Source organism: Falco rusticolus, chromosome 7, assembly GCF_015220075.1.
Source record: "Falco rusticolus isolate bFalRus1 chromosome 7, bFalRus1.pri, whole genome shotgun sequence".
NCBI classification, from domain to species: Eukaryota; Metazoa; Chordata; class Aves; order Falconiformes; family Falconidae; genus Falco; species Falco rusticolus.
This window is the reverse complement of record NC_051193.1, coordinates 4,682,829-4,700,340: the sequence shown is the minus strand read 5'-3', so window position 1 is coordinate 4,700,340 and position 17,512 is coordinate 4,682,829. Positions and strand designations below refer to the sequence as shown.

At 39.9% G+C, this 17,512-nt stretch overlaps 1 protein-coding gene across 6 annotated transcripts in view; it reads left to right on the top strand.

The window, feature by feature from the left end:
• PIAS1 (protein inhibitor of activated STAT 1) overlaps positions 1-17,512 on the top strand; it is a 66,835-nt gene that overhangs the window by 34,346 nt on the left and 14,977 nt on the right. For 5 of the 6 annotated variants that reach the window (XR_005105227.1, XM_037394023.1, XM_037394028.1 and 2 more), the window contains exons 3-8: positions 9,433-9,517; positions 10,154-10,201; positions 11,694-11,784; positions 12,459-12,593; positions 15,782-15,887; positions 17,364-17,437. Coding sequence is in view for 5 of the 6 variants with exons in the window: in XM_037394023.1 (XP_037249920.1) it covers positions 9,433-9,517; positions 10,154-10,201; positions 11,694-11,784; positions 12,459-12,593; positions 15,782-15,887; positions 17,364-17,437 (539 nt within the window). In the remaining variant the exon portion in view is untranslated. The remainder of the gene's footprint in view (positions 1-9,432; positions 9,518-10,153; positions 10,202-11,693; positions 11,785-12,458; positions 12,594-15,781; positions 15,888-17,363; positions 17,438-17,512) is intronic. The other variant, XM_037394026.1, reaches the window with a different exon arrangement.

Sequence of the window (17,512 nt, the reverse complement as noted above, 5' to 3'; positions counted from 1 at the left end):
TCATGGCACTGTTTCTCTCCCATATAGCTGCTTGGTGTCTGCTTATATACAGTTATTACAGTGTACTGTACATAGGCATTTGATCTTGCTTCCAGAAGCAGTTTTATAAATGAACCCTTGTCAGGGCTGATAAAAGAGGTTTTGGACAAACTACATTATGATGAGATAGTGTGTGTGTGTGTGTATATATATTTATATGTACATATATGTGTATATATGCACACTTATACTATGTATACGCAGTATTGTGTTCTGGATTTCCTGGCTTTTGGTGCGATTAAACATAATTCAAAGCCTGTCTGAATTTTACCTCTTTAAAAGGTATAAGTTTTCTGTGCCTTAATCTAAATGCAGTAATTTTGGTCTAGCTTGGAGGCAGTATACTAAATTTTTAGCAGTGATACTTGAAAGAGAATTGAACATGAATTGATACAATGCCTTCTGTTGTTAAAAAAAATAAGCAAAATGCCTGTGCTGCAACAAAATTAAGTGTCTTGCCTGTCTGGGGAAGGTAAGCAAGAATTACGTACATGTTGGGTTGGTAACTTCTACAGTGTTTAGGTTTTTCTCTAATATCTTGACAAATTTAGCTGATCAAAAGTATGTACTGTATTAGGTTAGTGAATAACCAACTAGGCATGTCTTGTTTATCTTACAGCATGTAGCAAAAAATTGCTATAGTCCAGAGACTCTTACTTAACATAACTATTTTTACCTTTGCAAATAAACATGCTATTATTGGAAATCATTGGTAATAGGCCAATTCAATGATAGCTTTTCTCATGGCCTGAACTTAGGTAATTACTACGTTGTAAAGTGCAAGTTTAATTTTAGTCCAAGTATCTTTCTGCATTAGAAGGTAATATGTTCCCTTCACTATTTAATAAGCCGCACTTGGTCACGATAGACGGAAAAGATTAACCTTAGTATATTGGCACAGTGATGGTCAGCTGCAGTTGTGTTAGGACGCATCACCACCTCAACAATGTGATAACATAAGATTCATTAAAAATTTTAAGGTATCTGTTCTTGAATGGAAATTAGAGACTGGCTTTTTCTCAAGACAGCAAGAGGTATTTTACTGCAGGAGGATTGTGTGGCTATTTTTAGCTGTGGGTACTGGTGAGGTGGAATAGAATATTTTTAGAGCTGTAGAAAATGCAGCCACTCAAGCTGGGTTCTTTTTTTTTTTCACGCTAGTGCTATAGAGTTTTTCCAAAATAAACAATAAAATTGGTAGGATCTGTTTTTTATGTATCATTATTATTACTGATATAAATAAAATACTAATTGTCTCTCTCTCTCTCTCTAGAGAGACATAATGTATCTACACATTCATATAGAATTTTGAGTGGTTTGGTCCTGTGAATGATCCTGTCATGTATTAAAACAGTTTTTGCTCAGATTTTGAAAACTCACTGCTCATACGAAATGCTTTAATGAAATACACAACCAAGGCATCAACGTGTCACTCTCACTTAATGTATACCAATTCCATATGCTGTTTGGATCATTACTTGAATGAGGTAAGCATGAAATAATTCAGGAAACTGTGGTGATAGTGAATTGGTAAAAATAATAGATTTGACAAAGAAACTCTGCTCTGTAATGTTTTTGCAATGTTTTAGGCATTTTAGAGTGTGTTGTACTAATGGTGGGGACCTGCAGAGGCAACGGACCTGAGCTTGCGCTGCTGGTTCTTAATAACAGTATGTATGGTTTACAAGCAAATGTAGGTTTTGTTCGTTGCCTTGCCTGGGTTTAAGCTGGATGAATGAAGTAGTAGTAAATACTCTCCTCCACCCGCCCTGCTTCAGCACCCCCTCAAAAATGGTGAGATTCTGGTAAGATGAGAAATGGATTTTATGCGGCTTGTCTGAAGCTGTTCTTGTTGACACCCGTTTAATTACATAAGTCTGCTTGAAAAGCTTTTTATTATACTTTCAAAACCTGCCCTTTCAGATTTCTGAATTATTCAGGAAATTTTTTAGCAGCAAGGTAAAGCGATGCTCGTGATTCATTGTTTTGTGGGTTGTTGTTTGTGTTTTTTTTACATTACTGTGCCTTTGTTTCTCATATGTAAATTAAAAAAAATAAAATAAAGTCCATTAGACATTTGTGCATTGTACCTCCTTTCTGAGATTGCAAAGGAGACATGGCCTATAAACCACTCTTGACTAATCCTCCAAGCTCTGTACCATTTGGAGGGTGCTAAAGAAATGGTTATAAAATTTAATAATTCATAGTTATGAGAAGAAAGCCAAACCCCCAAAAACCATTCCTGGCAAGTTTTTAAAGAATGTTCATATTAACTCTGTTGTCCTGGCTAGATTCCAGCTTTATTAGATTATAAATTCTATTTTAATCCACTCGGTTTTCAATTGGAGATCTATTTTTGCCTTTCTTTGTGAAATAATAATAGTTGTTTGCAGTGCATGGTTGCATGTTTCTAGCCATCAAAATTATTTTCTTGTATAAAACTATATATTTGCATATTTCTGGTTTTAATCATACTCCAGAACTTCAGAAGTAAATGATGTGCTTGACTTGCCAGGATCTGTTTGGTGTTCTTAAACACAGCAGATACACCAGATGAATTAATAGAAATCTGTTAGCTTTTCTGCACTCTTTAAATTCCAGATTTCCAACGTCTCTTCCTTGAGAAATCTGAAGGGTTTAGAAATAGAGGAGTTTGTATAGTCATAGATAAGCTTGGGAACCTAATATTTAATGCTAAAGCTGTTAAATTAGCTCTGTTTAATGTGTTTTGTTGAAATTTTCATGCATCGTTTGTAGGGCAAGTAGATCTAGAAAGAATAGATATGGGTATAAAGAGATTGAGTGAGAACGAATGAGAGAAGATTAGAGAAAACCACAAAGAAAAAACATTTCATTTCCCTTCTAGAGGAATCTTTTGGTTTTGTTTGCTGCATTTGTTCTTCCTCCTAGGCAAGCCCCAGACAGGCAAACAGGGTCCTTCTCCCTAACCTGCCCCTTCTGCGTCCCCCATCTCCCCTAAGACAAGCCTTCTCACAGCCTTGGTTTGCAATAGCTTGTGAGGCAGCAAAATAAACAGGCAGTTGGTTTTCAAGTGTGGTAAACAGTGTCTTTATAAAGCTGTTGACTTTTCCTTGCTGTATTTAACTGACCTCTGCTTGAATGAACTTCCCATGATTTTGCAGCTGGCGGTTGTATTTTGCCCTACCTTCCTTGCTGCAGCCTGGCTGCAAACACTGTTACTGCACGGGGAGGTGTGGGTGGGTGGGGGGTTGGCCGCGTGTGTTGGTGTTAGAGTGGCAATTGCGGGATCTTAACTGAAAGCTAGAAAATGGAAGTAATGCTTTTAACCACCACTGCCCTTGTAAAACTTAACTATGCTTTCAAATGTGATAGTCTAGTTTTCAGTGTTGTTCCTGCCTCTTTTACAAGTTGTTTTGTGTCTCTGTTAAACTGATCATGTTTGTTCTTTGCTTAGTTTGTTCTTGCCATTTCTTAATATTGTGCTGAACGTGAAGATTAACATTTTGTCTTTATAATTGGCTGAAATGTGTCTTCCTAAAAGTTAGATTTACATACGGTAGCACACACTGAACTGGGCAATCGGTGATTAAGTTTGCTCTTTTCCTGGTTGATAGTTACACATCCAAGGAGTGGAGCTGTATCCTATTCCTAGTTGAAGAGCCTGACCGTAACTGTCTTTTAGTGTAGAGTAGCGTAGCTTCTCGTCTGTCTGTAGTGCTCAATTTGTCAAAAGTTTTGAAATCTTTTGATTGGCTTTTGGATCATCTTTGCTTAATTAACAAGTTGTATCTTCCTTCTTTGCAATTTGGCTCTGCTCCCGTGATAATCACAATGATTGCTTGTACACAAAAGCAATGTATTGAAAACATGGCATGTGTATATTAATGCTGTTTTACAGCTAAGAAAACATCAAGCAGCATGTGATGAAGTACTTCTCCAGTCACTGGGGACCATTGATCTATCAGCTCATAGACTTTTGCTTACAGTTATTAAGACGAGTGCATATGCATAGCCAGCATAAGAAGAAATGTTGGAGGTCTTTTTGTTCTTAGTCTAAACTGGCAGCGTTAAAACCAACCAACCAAGCAGCCTCCCCCCAACCCCAAAGCCTCCCTCCTTGCCTTTTTCATTTTTGGTGGATTCTGGTTAAGAGTAAATTCATTAACTGCAATGTGCACAACACAGTTATTGGTAATGCTGAACGTTTCTTTGGTATTTTAATGGTTATGAGTTTGAAGTGGCTATTTCTTTTGCAAAAATGTTTGATTCAAGCAGAAGCTATTTACTGTCTCATAAATGTGCTAGAGCTATAGTTCATGAAGAAAATAGAATTATGAAAGCTCCCATGTCAGCACTGAAGACCGTACTTCTTAATTTTCTGCCATTTTAATGTGTAATGCTTTAATTTGGCCAATGCAAGAGCATGATGAAACTGAATATAGAAGTTAGAAACGCACTTCTCAAGATCACATATCAATGTTTAGCAAAAATGTCTTGCATTAATACCAGCCAGTAATGAACATGGAAAAAGGATTGAATTTTGGAACCTTTGGTGTTTTGCTAACAGTTATGTTGCTCCTCCCTTCTTTCTAACGCAAAAATCATAGAATCCTTTAGGTTGGAAAAGACCCTGAAGATGATTGAATCCAACCATTAGCCCAGCACTGCCAAGTCCACCACTAAACCATGTCCCTAAGCACCACATCTACACATCTTTCAAATACCCCCAGGGATGGTGACTCCACCCCTTCCCTGGGCAGCCTGTTCCAGCGCTTGACAACCCTGTCAGTGAAGATGTTTTTCCTAATATCCAATCTGAACCTCCCCTGGTGCAACTTGAGGATGTTTCCTCTTGTCCTATCACTTGCTACTTGGGAGAAGAGACCGACCCCCACCTGCCTACAAGCTCCTTTCAGGTAGTTGTAGAGACTAATGTCTGCCCTGAGCCTCCTTTTCTCCAGGCTAAACAACCCTGGTTCCCTCAGCTGCTCCTCATGAGACTTGTGCTCCAGACCCTTCACCAGCTTCATTGCCCTCCTCTGGACACGCTTCAGCACCTCTTGGAGTGAGGAGCTCGAAACCAAACACAGTGTTCCAGGTGTGGCCTCACCAGTGCACAGTACAGGGCGATGATCACCGCCCTGGTCCTGCTGGCCACACCATTTCTGATACAAGCCAGGATGCTGTTGGCCTTTTTGGACCCCTGGGCATACTACTGGCTCATGTTCAGCTGGCGGCTGACCAACACCCCCAGGTCCTCTTCTGCCGGGCAATTTTCCAGCTGCTCTTCCCCAAGCCTGTAATATTGTGTGGGGTTGTTATGTGGGGTCACTGAGCCTTGTTGAACCTCATACAGTTGGCCTTGGCCCATCTATCCAGCCTGTCCAGATCCCTCTGCAGAGCCTTCTTGCCTTCAAGTAGATCAACACTACCACCCAGCTTGGTGTTGTCTGCAAACTTCCTGGGGGTGCACTCAATCCCCATGCCCAGATTATTAATAAAGATAGTAAACAAACCTGACCCCAACACTGAGCACTGGGGAACACCACTTGTGATTAGCTGCCAGCTAGATTTAACTCCATTCACCACTCTTTGGGCTCAGCCATCCAGCCAGTTTACCCAGCAAACAGTGCACCCATCCAAGCCATGAGCAGCCAGGTTCACCAGGAGAATGCTCTGGGAAATGGTGTCAAAGGCATTGCTCAAGTCTAGGTAGACAACATCCTCATCCACTAAGTGGGTCACCTTGTCACAGAAGGAGGTCAGGTTAGTAAAGCAGGACCTGTGTTTCATAAATTTACGCTGACTGGGCCTGATCGCCTGGTTATCCTGTACATGCTGTGTCACATCACTCAAGATGATCTGCTTCATAACCTTCCCTGGCACCAAGGTCAGGCTGACAGGCCTGTAGTTCCTTGGATCCTCTTCCCAGCCCTTCTTGTAGACGAGTATCACATTTGCTAACCACCAGTCAACTGAGGACCCCCCCACAGTTAGCCAGAATGAGTGATAAATGATGAAAAGTGGCGCAGTGAGCACTTCTGGTGGCTCCCATCCAGCACCATAGACTTGAGTGTGTCTAAGTGATGTAGTAGGTCGCTGACCATTGCCCATCGGATTATATGGGCTTCATTCTGCTCCCTGTCTCCCAGCTCAGGGGGCTGGGTACTCGGAGAACAACTGGGCTTACTGTTGAAGACTGAAGCAAAGGTGGCATTAAGTACCTCAGCCTTTTCCTCCTCCTTTAGCATGGTTTCCCCCTGCATCCACTAAAGGATGGAGATTCTCTTTAGCCCTCCTTTTGTTGCTGATGTATTTATAGAAACATTTTTTATTGTCTTTTACAGCAGTAGCCAGATTAAGTTCTAGTTGGGCTTTGGCCCTTCTAATTTTCTCCCAGCATAACCTCTCCACATCCTTGTAGTCCTCCTGAGTGCCCTGGCCCTTCTTCCAAAGGTTATAAACTCTCCTTTTTTCCCCCTGAGTTCCAGCCAAAGCTCTCTGTTCAGCCAGGCCAGTTGTCTTCCCCTCCTGCTTGCCTTTCAGCACATGGGGATGGCCTGCTCCTGCGCCTTTAAGGTTTCCTTCTTGAAGAATATCCAGCCTTCCTGGACCCCTTGGCCCTCCAGTACTGCTTACTAAGGGACTCTGCCAGCCAGGCTGCTAAACAGGCCAAAACCTGCCCTCCAGGAGTCCAAGGGAACAGTTTTGCTGACTATCCTTACTTCTCTGGGAGTTGAAAACTCTACCATTTCACAGTTGCTGTGCCCAAGACAGCCTCCAGCCATCTCATCACCCACAAGTCCATCTGTGTTTGCAAGCAACAGGTCCTGCAGGGTGCCTTCCCTCGCTGGGTCCCTCACCAGCTGTGTCAGGAAGGGCTTTTCCACACCCTCCAGGAACGTCCTGCACTGTTTCCTCTCTGCTGGATTGTATTTCTAGCAGACATCTGGTAAGTTCAAGTCCCCCAGGAGACCAAGGGCTAGCGATTGTGAGACTTCTCCTAGCTGCTTATAGAATATTTTGACTGTTTGGGTGGTCTGTAACACTCCCACCACAATGCCTACCTTGCTGGCCTTCCTCCTGATACTTACCCTTAAACACCCAACCTGATGATCACCATCGTCAAGCTCTAGACAGCCAAACCACTCCCAAGCAGACAGGGCTACCACTGCCTCTCCTTCCTTGCCTGTCCCCCCTCAAGAGTTTATAGCCATCGATGGCAGCACTCCAGTTGTGCGATCATCCCACTGGGGTCTGTGATGGCAGCTATGGCACAGTTTTCCTGCTGTGCAGTGACTTCCAGCTCCTTCTGTTTGTTGCCCATTTTACCTGCTTGATTCTTTAAATTGGGGATTCTGCAAAACCCAAACAAGAAGATGAGCTGTTGAAAGGGAAAAAGATTGCTTGGAAAAATTGAGTTTAGGCTTCTTCTTTCGGTAATTGCTCTTTAACTTCTTTGGGTAATTAAGTTTTAAATGAAAGTAGCATTAGCTAAATGTTCAGCAGTTCAGTTAAAGGTGCCGGAGTTCATAACAAAAGTTTGCAAAGACCTTCCAGAACTTTTCTAATAAAGCCAAAGCTGACAATTTCTAGGGTAAAGCAAATAATGCATGGCAGGAAAATAAAACCAACAGATTAAGGCCATATTTAACATGTAAAAATATGAAATAATAACTGGAATTCATTCAGTCCTCTGGTCTGCAGTGCATTAACTTTGCTAAGTCATCTTTTGCTGATTACAATATACAATTCTGATCTTTCCATTTATAACTAAAAATATAGAATTATATTGAAGACCAAATATTATAACAGATTTCCGTTGTTAATTGCATACGTTGTGTTTATATTTCTTGCACATTCTTCCATTGTGATAATATGACTGGCTGTCATCTGAAGCCCTACGTGTTTCTCATTTGAAGAAATATAATTGAAAATGTATTAAAATAAAAATAGTGGGTGGATACTGTAGGCACAAGCATCTAACTAAACAATAACTTGAGGCTACATGCTGCACCTTACCCCAGATGGTGCTTTTGGACATTACAGTAGAACTTGTCATTGGGGGGGGAAAAAACCCCAAACATACATACGCATATAGAAATAGAAAAACTTATTTATATAACAGTGCTTTTAAAAAGTTTTACTATTGCTGGTATTTTCACAAAAGTTGCTTTTTGGTATATTTTACCTGTTCTTGCCCATCTGGCTTTAGAGTAACTGATAAAGAACTGCATGTGGTTGTTTCATATAATGTAATAAAATGTACAGATCCTGTAGCGTTGTCATACAAGAAAGTTATAAATGTAATTTTGTGAGATTGCTGCTGTTAATATTTATACTAAGTCACTGTCTATTCTTTTGTTGGTTCCAACCTACCACATGCTGTTTTTAACAAAATATCTGAGTATCACCCTGAAGTATTCACTCATCTGTCACTCAAGGATGAGTCAGGAAGTATATTATAGTAAAACAAAAAATGGTAAATTTATAGAGTGTTTAATACACAATATAGTTATTCATAACCTTATAAAATTATTTAGAACAATGAAATTGAATGGAAAGCTTCTTGCATCTTTCACTTCGATACATGTGTTGATGAGCATATTGAACAGCTCTCTGAGGAGATGCTTCTCTCTCTTTTTTTTTTTTTTTTTTTTTAATATTTTAAATGCCATTTTGTGTGGTTCTGTACTGCAGTGGTGCCTGTAGCCCTAGTCAAGGGATGTGTTTTAGATATAAGCACTGTTTTGGAGATGCTTAACATTACTTTGTTTTTCAGCAGGTGCGTTAATTTTAAGTCGTGTTTGTTTTGTTATGGAGCACTATGGCACAGAGCTGAAGGACTTCCAAACCAGATTTCGTACTTAACATATCTGATGAGTTGTTTGCACGTTACATATTTGGTGCATTTAACTCCATGAAATATCTTACTGAAATGTGAGAAGTTATATGTGTTGTACTTCTCAGTTGCTCTGTATACTTTCACAGGCTAATCCGTGATCTTGTATGTTACAAAGGAAATAAAAAAGTGACTGATAAATCACTTGAAGATGATTGGAGATTATTTTTTTTAATTTAAAGTCAAAGAACATTTAGTGTTAAGTTACCATGACTGATAGAAAGTCTTAAGCTGATTTGTGCCAGCTTTGCTGTTATCTGTATCACTTTTTTTAATGTATACATTATAAGCATATAAAGTTTGTTTATTGTATTTTTATTTACAGGAGGGTTTAAATGGCAACTTTCTTGTTGGCTCTAAAATTGTTTACAGAAACAGATGTGTGTTGTACTATTGGGCTTGCTATAAAAATGTGTGTATATATATATACACTTTAATGAAAGGAGATTGTTCTGTTAATTATTCTCTATTTGCTGTTTTTAAAGTGATGATCTCTTGTTTTCTTCTAGCATCAGATAATAGTCAGCGATTTCGAGAAACCTGCTTTGCATTTGCACTGACGCCACAACAAGTGCAGCAAATCAGCAGTTCAATGTGAGTTCGATCAGTAATACAGTGTTTAAATAAAAATAAATTAAAAAAAAGGAACTAGCTTACCGTAGCTTTCATTTTGAAATGTGATCTTAAAAAACACAGGTGTGTGTGTTTTGTCTCAGAGGGTACTCTTCTGGGGAATTCTTTTCTCCTTTGTTTGTAAGCTGATGAAGAGCAAAAGGGTGAGGAAAAGAGAATTAAATACCACCACTGTCCAGTGAGTATTGGGCAGGTTTCTCTTGTACTCGGTACCGTACTAATGTGTAACTCTCCTTCCTGCACCGCTGTCTTGCCATTAGTTAGATCCTTTGTCAAGTTCTGTGTTTATTCATTGTAAGGATGGTACTTCATAGTGACCCATCAGAATTTTCTTTATGGTATGGGGGGGGGAATAAATAAAGGTAAAGATCAGATGAGAATGGCATTGATTTATTTACCTTGAAAAATAAGAAGTGTAACATTTAGAGTGCCTTGAGAGAGTGGTGGTTTGACTGACTGGAAGAAGGAAGGTGGGGCATACACTATATGTACCAGAAAGTGTGGCAGACATACATTGAACTTACAGCAAACTTGAGAAAATATTGATGAATCTGTTCTGTGAACAGTATGTTTTCACTTGTGTTCTGTTGTTTCTAGGGATATTTCTGGGACCAAATGTGACTTCACAGTACAGGTCCAGCTAAGGTATGTATTTGTATCACCTGTTCTTGATGCTGTTGTTTCTTAAAATGCATTGGATACATGCTACCGAGCAGGCCAGGCTTTCCTTTATGGAGAAGAATCTCATCCTGTTGTTTTCTTGAGAAAAGTTTGCTGTTGACTGCTTTGAAAAGGGCAGACTTAACTGCTTGTCCTTGTTATATGCAGCTTTACTGAAGTTGCCGGTAGCCTGATATCTGGCATGTCAGAATACTGCATGTACTTAGCTATAGCCAGCTGATTTTCTTCAATTAGTTGTTTTAGATTGTGTGTATGCGCCTTCCTTTAACTCCACGTCTGTCAGATCCCAGGTTGCGGGGCCTTCAAAATCTGCGTGCAGGGAAGGTTGTTTTTCCTAGCAGGGATGTCAAACACAGTATTTCCTGGGCATGGCAACCCATATCGGCTTTTCTTTAGGCAATGGGAGGCAAGACTTTGGGAATCACCAGACTGGGTCTTAACCTGTTGGTTATTTTAGAGGTTACGATGAATGTATCCTAAGTTCATCAAAGCCTATGTATCCCTGGATTTCTGCAGGCGGCGGTGAGCAGAGCTGACTTCAGAGCTTGCTCCTGTCAGAAATGGCTGTCTTGCGTTTCACCCCCCTGATCACGTCTGCATAGTGAGCTGTTCACTCACCAGACAGAAAACAACTGCTTTTAGGTCTTGCTTGTTATCCCCCTTCTGCTGATCAGCAAGTCGAGTTGGCTTTGTGTGGGGTCAGATGGACAAAGGGACGAGGAGGGCATAAGGGAAAACGGGGACAGAAGGTAGCTCCTCTTTTTGAGAGCAGCAGCCCGTTAAGCACATCTGCATTGAACAGCTTACCCTGATGTGATGGTATATCTGTGTGTCCAGGCAGGTCCCCTGGAAGAGATCCAGTGGAGTCGAGAGGCTCTTTTTGGTCCTTTGAATGCCTATTGTCCGCGATCTTGGCCTACACACACTTCATAGGAGAAGGAAGGGTGTGTCTTATTTTGGTTCCAGCAGCAAATAAGCCTGTCTGAACTTAAGTAAATAAATAAAACTGCAATGAAGAAAGAGGCTGGACATAGGTGTGAGGATAGCGTTTGATGCTGTGGCTGAACAGCTGTCTAGTTTACTGAAGTTGGAGGAAGGACAAAGACTGTATTTTTTCCTTTGTGAAACCTTGGTCTTGTACCAAGAGGTCAGGCTGGAGAAATGGTAGGAAAGAAATTTGGATGATCCGTCTTTTGTAACAGGCACGTGTATATCTGAATGAGTCAGAGTCAGTCTGAGGAATTAAGAAATCTGAGGAAGAACGTACAGCCATCTTGATCCAAACCTGTCATCTGGGAGGGCTTTCCTGCTTAATGATCTGTACAGCCAATTTGAGGACTGTGTTTAGCAATTTTGTCATGTTTTCATAACTCAGTAGGAAAAAAAATCCTCCTAGGAAGAGATGATCTTTAAATGACTTTAGAAGTGAAAGATGATGGAAGCTTTTTGCTTTTAGGTTTTGTTTATCAGAAACCAGTTGTCCACAAGAAGATCACTTCCCACCCAATCTCTGTGTGAAAGTAAATGGGAAACCATGCAGCCTTCCAGTAAGTAAGATGTTACTTTGATATACATATTTGGATAGCATTATTAAGAACTGTCTGTCAGAAATTAGCCTGAGAATTTATCCTAAGCTTTGTCTTCACATTTTGGAGCATTTGAATGAAGATGGATAGATGAATGGAAAAGATAGCTAAGGAAATTGTTTCTCAGGAGACTGACCAGTAGATCCAGAATATTAATTTTCAAAAAATGCGGCAGTAAATTTTTATGTTTGACAAACATCCAGTGAGTCTGGCTGAAATTGGACTGTGTTTTGGAGGTCATCTGTGCAGGGAATAGACCATCACTGAGCAACAGGAGTAAAGAGAAAAACGTCAACTTGCGGTACTGGGGCAGCACACAGGATTACAGTGGGCGATGTTAGCCAGGCAGGTTGAATAGCAGTACTGAGAAAGGAGAGGTGGCAAATGTGTCTTTTAATGTTTTGTGGGCAGGGTTAGAATTTGGAAACCGTGAGGCTCTCTAAGTAAAACGTGTGATACTTTATTGTCTGATCTCTCTTTCTCTCTCTCTGTTCAAACTGAAGAGGGAGCCTGGTTCAGGCAAGACACAGACTTTATTGGGGCAGGGTTGTGGTGAGAGGGGAAGAAAGCAAAAGCAGTATTTTTTAATTATTATTATTATTTTTTGCTGAGGAGAAAAATACTTTGATTTCTAGGGCTATCTTCCACCAACCAAAAATGGTGTTGAACCAAAGCGACCTAGCCGACCAATCAACATTACCTCACTCGTCAGATTATCGACGACGGTACCAAACACAATCGTCGTTTCATGGACTGCAGAAATTGGAAGAGTAAGTACCTTTGGTAGATAATGCTGTCTAAAGCTTACTAGTTTCTGCTCTGGCATCTGTTTGAAAGATTTGAAAGATAAGCAAGTGTAATTGTGCAGAAAATACTTCATGGGTTAGTAGTAGGCTGTTCCTTCTTTTTGATTGTGTTACTTTATGCTAGGCAGATACAACATGCTCTCTTAGATCACTTGCCCTCAACTTTTTTGGTGTGATCTCTCCCTTTTCACACACAGACACGCACCCTGTCATGGTGACTCACTGAAGGCCCAGTTAGTAAGATCAGGACATCCTATAAAACTTTGTTTGTCTTACCTCCTGACTTCAAATTTCCTGATTTTAGGGGCTTGAGAAACCTTATCTTGTCTTCAACTTGTAACTAGCATGTGGCACTCAGTACAGAGTGGTCCTTTATAACTGTAAATGTGCACACAAAGCATAGCAACTTAGCATGGCCCAGGAGATTTAATTTGCCTTTTCTACATTTCTTTTCTCACAACTGGTGTCCTTATACTTAATATTTAAAAAATAATGGTTTTGTAACTTTTTTGTGGCTGGGGGGGTGGGGAATGTTACAATTGGTATTAAAAAATTGCTGATGTTCCACTGGTCTAATTAAATCTGGAACATGCAGCAAAAAGTTACTTCAATAATTGAGTCCATTAATTAGTGCACTGCTTTCACTGACGGCAAAAATCCTGCAAGATATGCATTACAGAGTCAAGAGGCACTTGAAAAACAGTGGCTTTGCCATTGTAGCCATCCTGTTTTCAGAAGTCCCGAGAACTGTCCTGAGGTGAAGAATTTGTCAGTGCACAAAGCCCAGGATTCCTGAACCAGTGTGGAAAAATGCTTACAGCCCAATCATGCACAATAGCCAGTTATAAAACATCACGATGGTATTTCATGGTGGATTTCTTGTGGAGCGTAAAACAGTCTCCATTCAGATTATGGAGTAAATGATGGCTGAATGATTTTTTTCCCTTCCTTTTTTTTTTTTTAAAAACAACCTTCTTTTATCTAATGAGAACTGCAGGTATCAGAAATAAGCGTTTAAAAATAAACCTGACGTGGTCTACATTGTAGAAGTGCCTGCACACAAGCTGATGAATCTTGGTTATTGCTCTGAATAGTGCGCTGCACTTTTGCTTGAGGCTATTAATGAGGATTTAGGGAAAAGAGATGTTACTAAACTGTGTGGACTCTAAGCTAGGCTCTTGTGAACTAGCTAGTCTTTTGTGACCTGGCTAGTTTCTCAGGTTTCATAGATATGTCATTTATAAACCCCATATTGGTTGACTTCTAGCTTACAGTACAAAACTGAAGAGAGTGGCAAATTCTTAGTGTGTTTCATGAGAATTAGATGCCAATCAGAACTTCCCAACCGATGAAATGTAATGCTTCCTCAAGTGACTGTTTGAGACCTTGATAGTTAAATGTGAAGAATTATTTTATATTTGGATGTGCCTGCATAGTGCAGAATTTGAATTCCCCTCCTCCTCTTCCCTTAAGAGTCAGTTGCATGTCTCAACTGGTGTACTCTACCTTTCCTGAAGTCATAATTGTGATTTTTATACAATCTGTTTCAAGAGCCTTCTGTACAAGAAGCCTTGGGCAAGTTCCTAGCTTTGTAGATTCAAGCTGTCGGTAAATAATTTCACAATGTTAATTAGCATTTTTCTAACTTCTATACTAATTGAGGCATTAAACAAACAAGTTAGAGCAGTAGTGGTTTTTAACGATGTGAGAAGCATTCATTGTAAGAATAAAATATTTAAAATGTGGTGTTTCTGATGCTATTTCAATTTGTGTAATTTTATGGTAAGATATATTATTGAAATCTTGTCTTCGGATTCTGGTGGTGTCCTAAATAAAGGATGGTAGATGTCACAATTGTTTGGATTTTTTTGTTTTGTTAGTGGAAGCATACGTGGCAGTTGCTGGGGGAAGACTTTCATTTTTCAATTTAAAGTATATGAGTGCAGTTACAGGGTTAGCAGATACTGCTTATATGAAAAAGTAATTGATGTACCCTAATGTTGAGAACACAATTTTTGTCCTTTCCATTTTGGGGGTGTGGGGAAAGAGAGGGGTGTTGCTGATGAATGCATAGCATAATACCACATTTTTTTAAAAGACAGTTTTTACCCGCTGTTGTTAGTAGCTTACAATAAAAATGAGAGCTCAGACGTCTCAGATTGTGGTTTGAAATCAGTTAGTGATGCCAGGAAGAGCACTCTGCCACTCCTGCTCTTCCCTTCAGGGGAGGTTTACCCTGCTTACAGGGGAGCTGGCAGAGTTGATATTCGGTCTGCATCTGACCTGCTTGTATGCCAAATTATTTTCTGTAGTGGCAGAAGTGAGCATCCACGGCTTTTCGCTGACAACGATAAGGCACATTTGCATGGTCTGTTCTGTTGAGACTTGTGGGGGGGAAATGACCTTAACCTCTTCCATGCAGTTGGGAGTGGTGACTTCTTGCCTGCTCGGGCTAGATTCACTAGGGTATATCTTGGCCCCCCTGTACTCTGGAACTGTTTAACTCCCTTAATTCTGTTAAGCTCTGACAGTGAAGTTAGCATTTCGTAGACAGTAAGCACAGGAAGATAAGAAAAAGAAAGTTGAATAGTGCTTCTAGACTGAGTAGGAAATATTGCGGGTGATAAATCTTTTTCTGTGTTGCTTTTCAAGAGGCATCAAGGCTGATTTTCCTATTTTGAAAACAAAATAAGCTTTTATCCAAAAAAACCCCAAGAAAACAAAACCAAAAAAACCTTTGATAATACCTGGCCTGACAGCTTCCCGTAAATGTATTAACACAACTGCAGTACTTAACATTGTTGATGTAAAATTACCCTTCTTAAATGGACTGCAGACTGCATGTCCCGAGTTAGATGTAAAACTTCCAGAAGTGTCCTAAATGCTGTTTCAGTAGTTTGGTCTGCAGCTAAATCTAATCTCAGTGAAGCATGAAGTCACTTTTGTTGCATCTCTAAAACTCCAGCCCTGTGAACTTTCTGGAGCATGATGGGTTTTCTCTAGTATGAAAACTTTGCCATCTGAAGTCTTGTAACTGCTTTAGAAACACAGTGCCCTGTAATCACATAATAAATTGCATAAGCATTGTGTAAAATACAAGCTGTCTTTTGATTAAAACAGTTTTCACTTTGATCTTTTGTTCTGTTTTCTAGAACTATTCCATGGCAGTCTATCTTGTAAAGCAGCTGTCCTCTACGGTGTTACTGCAGAGGTTGCGAGCAAAAGGAATACGGAACCCTGATCATTCTAGAGCACTAAGTATGTCTGATGTACAACTTGTTTAAAAAGGAGAAATAGCTTTTGTAAAAGGAGATTTGAAATAGGAGTGTACTAACTGAGGTTTGGACTTCCTACAGTTCTCTGGGTTTTGAGAATCTGATAGTGGTGTTCTTTGTATTCAGTTCCAATTCAAAGACTCAGAGGCCTTTGTTTGTACTAGGAGCCAGTCCAGGAACCCTGTTGACACTGTGAAGGGAAAAATGCAAGAGAATCGCTTTCAGTTCAGCCTTACTGGCTTTGTTTCTTCAGAATAGAACAACTGTATCTATATAGTTAACTGGTAATTCAGTACCTCAGGCAAGCTGAACTAAATGCTCATTACTGAACCTTGATGCTGGAGGAAAGTGTCCATCAACACAGTTTTTGTTCCTTTGGCACAGTTTTGTGGAGTGAGCTCCTGGAGAAAGTGTCTAGCACAGTGCTCCTCCTGACCCCCTTCCAAATTTAAGGTTTGCTGCTTTATTGTTTCCTCGGACAAATACACGTTGGTATAAGTGCAATATAAATGCAATCAAAACCCGCTGTATGTTTCTGTTTCAGGGAGAGGGTGAAAATACCAACACCTGACAGCTGTTGGTCATACTCTTTAATGCTCAGATCATGCGCGTTGTACACAGCATAGACCTTCTCCAAAAGGGAAGAAATTAAACCCCCAGTAAATGCTACAAAGCCAGTGGTATATAGTGCTGGGCATTAGCTTGTGTTAATGCAGTGTGATCACTGAAATGCACAAAAATCGATAGAGTTTCCAGGTGGCTGCTGCTCTGTGTATACAAGGTGAGAATGAGGGTGTAGGTCCAGTTCATAGAGCAGGAAGAACATGCAACTGACTTGTTCATTTAACCAACGACTGTTTATAAAACAGTCCTTGTAGGGAAAAATAGAGGATGATTAGAGATGAAATACTTCTGTAGTGCTAATATTTCACTGCAGTTATTTAAAACTCAAATTTTGTCAGGATACTTCTGATGTCCTATTTCTCAATTTCCTTTTCAATTTTAAGTCAGAGGATTCCTTTATGAGTATTTCAGAGGTTTACAGTGATGCTTGTCCATGTGAGTTAGTGACATTTTTTAATGTGCTTGAAGTTAACAGTCAAGTCAACGTGGCTCATCTTGTTGGTAGATTTTAATAACTGTCAAGTACAAAGTTGCATGTATGTGAAAAGAGACATCTCTGTATAAATACATTTTCTAGGGATCTTGCTTTAAGGTGAGCTTTTCTGCTTTTCACTTTTCTTAAATCTTGTTGTTTATGATCTTTCTAGAGAGTAAAGACTGCTTACGTTACCTGTTTACTGTGTGAGTCTGAAACAATAGTCACTGCTGCTTGCTTCCAGTACATACAGCAAACTGAAAGTTTAGCACGTGGTTTCAGACTTGTTTTATTTCTCTATTATCCAGTTTGTGTTTTAAATCAACTGTAAAATAAACTTTTTCTTCTTTCAAATAACAGTTAAAGAGAAACTGACTGCTGATCCAGACAGTGAAATAGCAACAACAAGCTTAAGAGTTTCTCTTCTTTGTCCAGTAAGTTCGGGTTTTTTTATTCATTCAAAACTGATTCTGATCAAAATGTGGCTGTTCTGGGACACGTATTTGGTA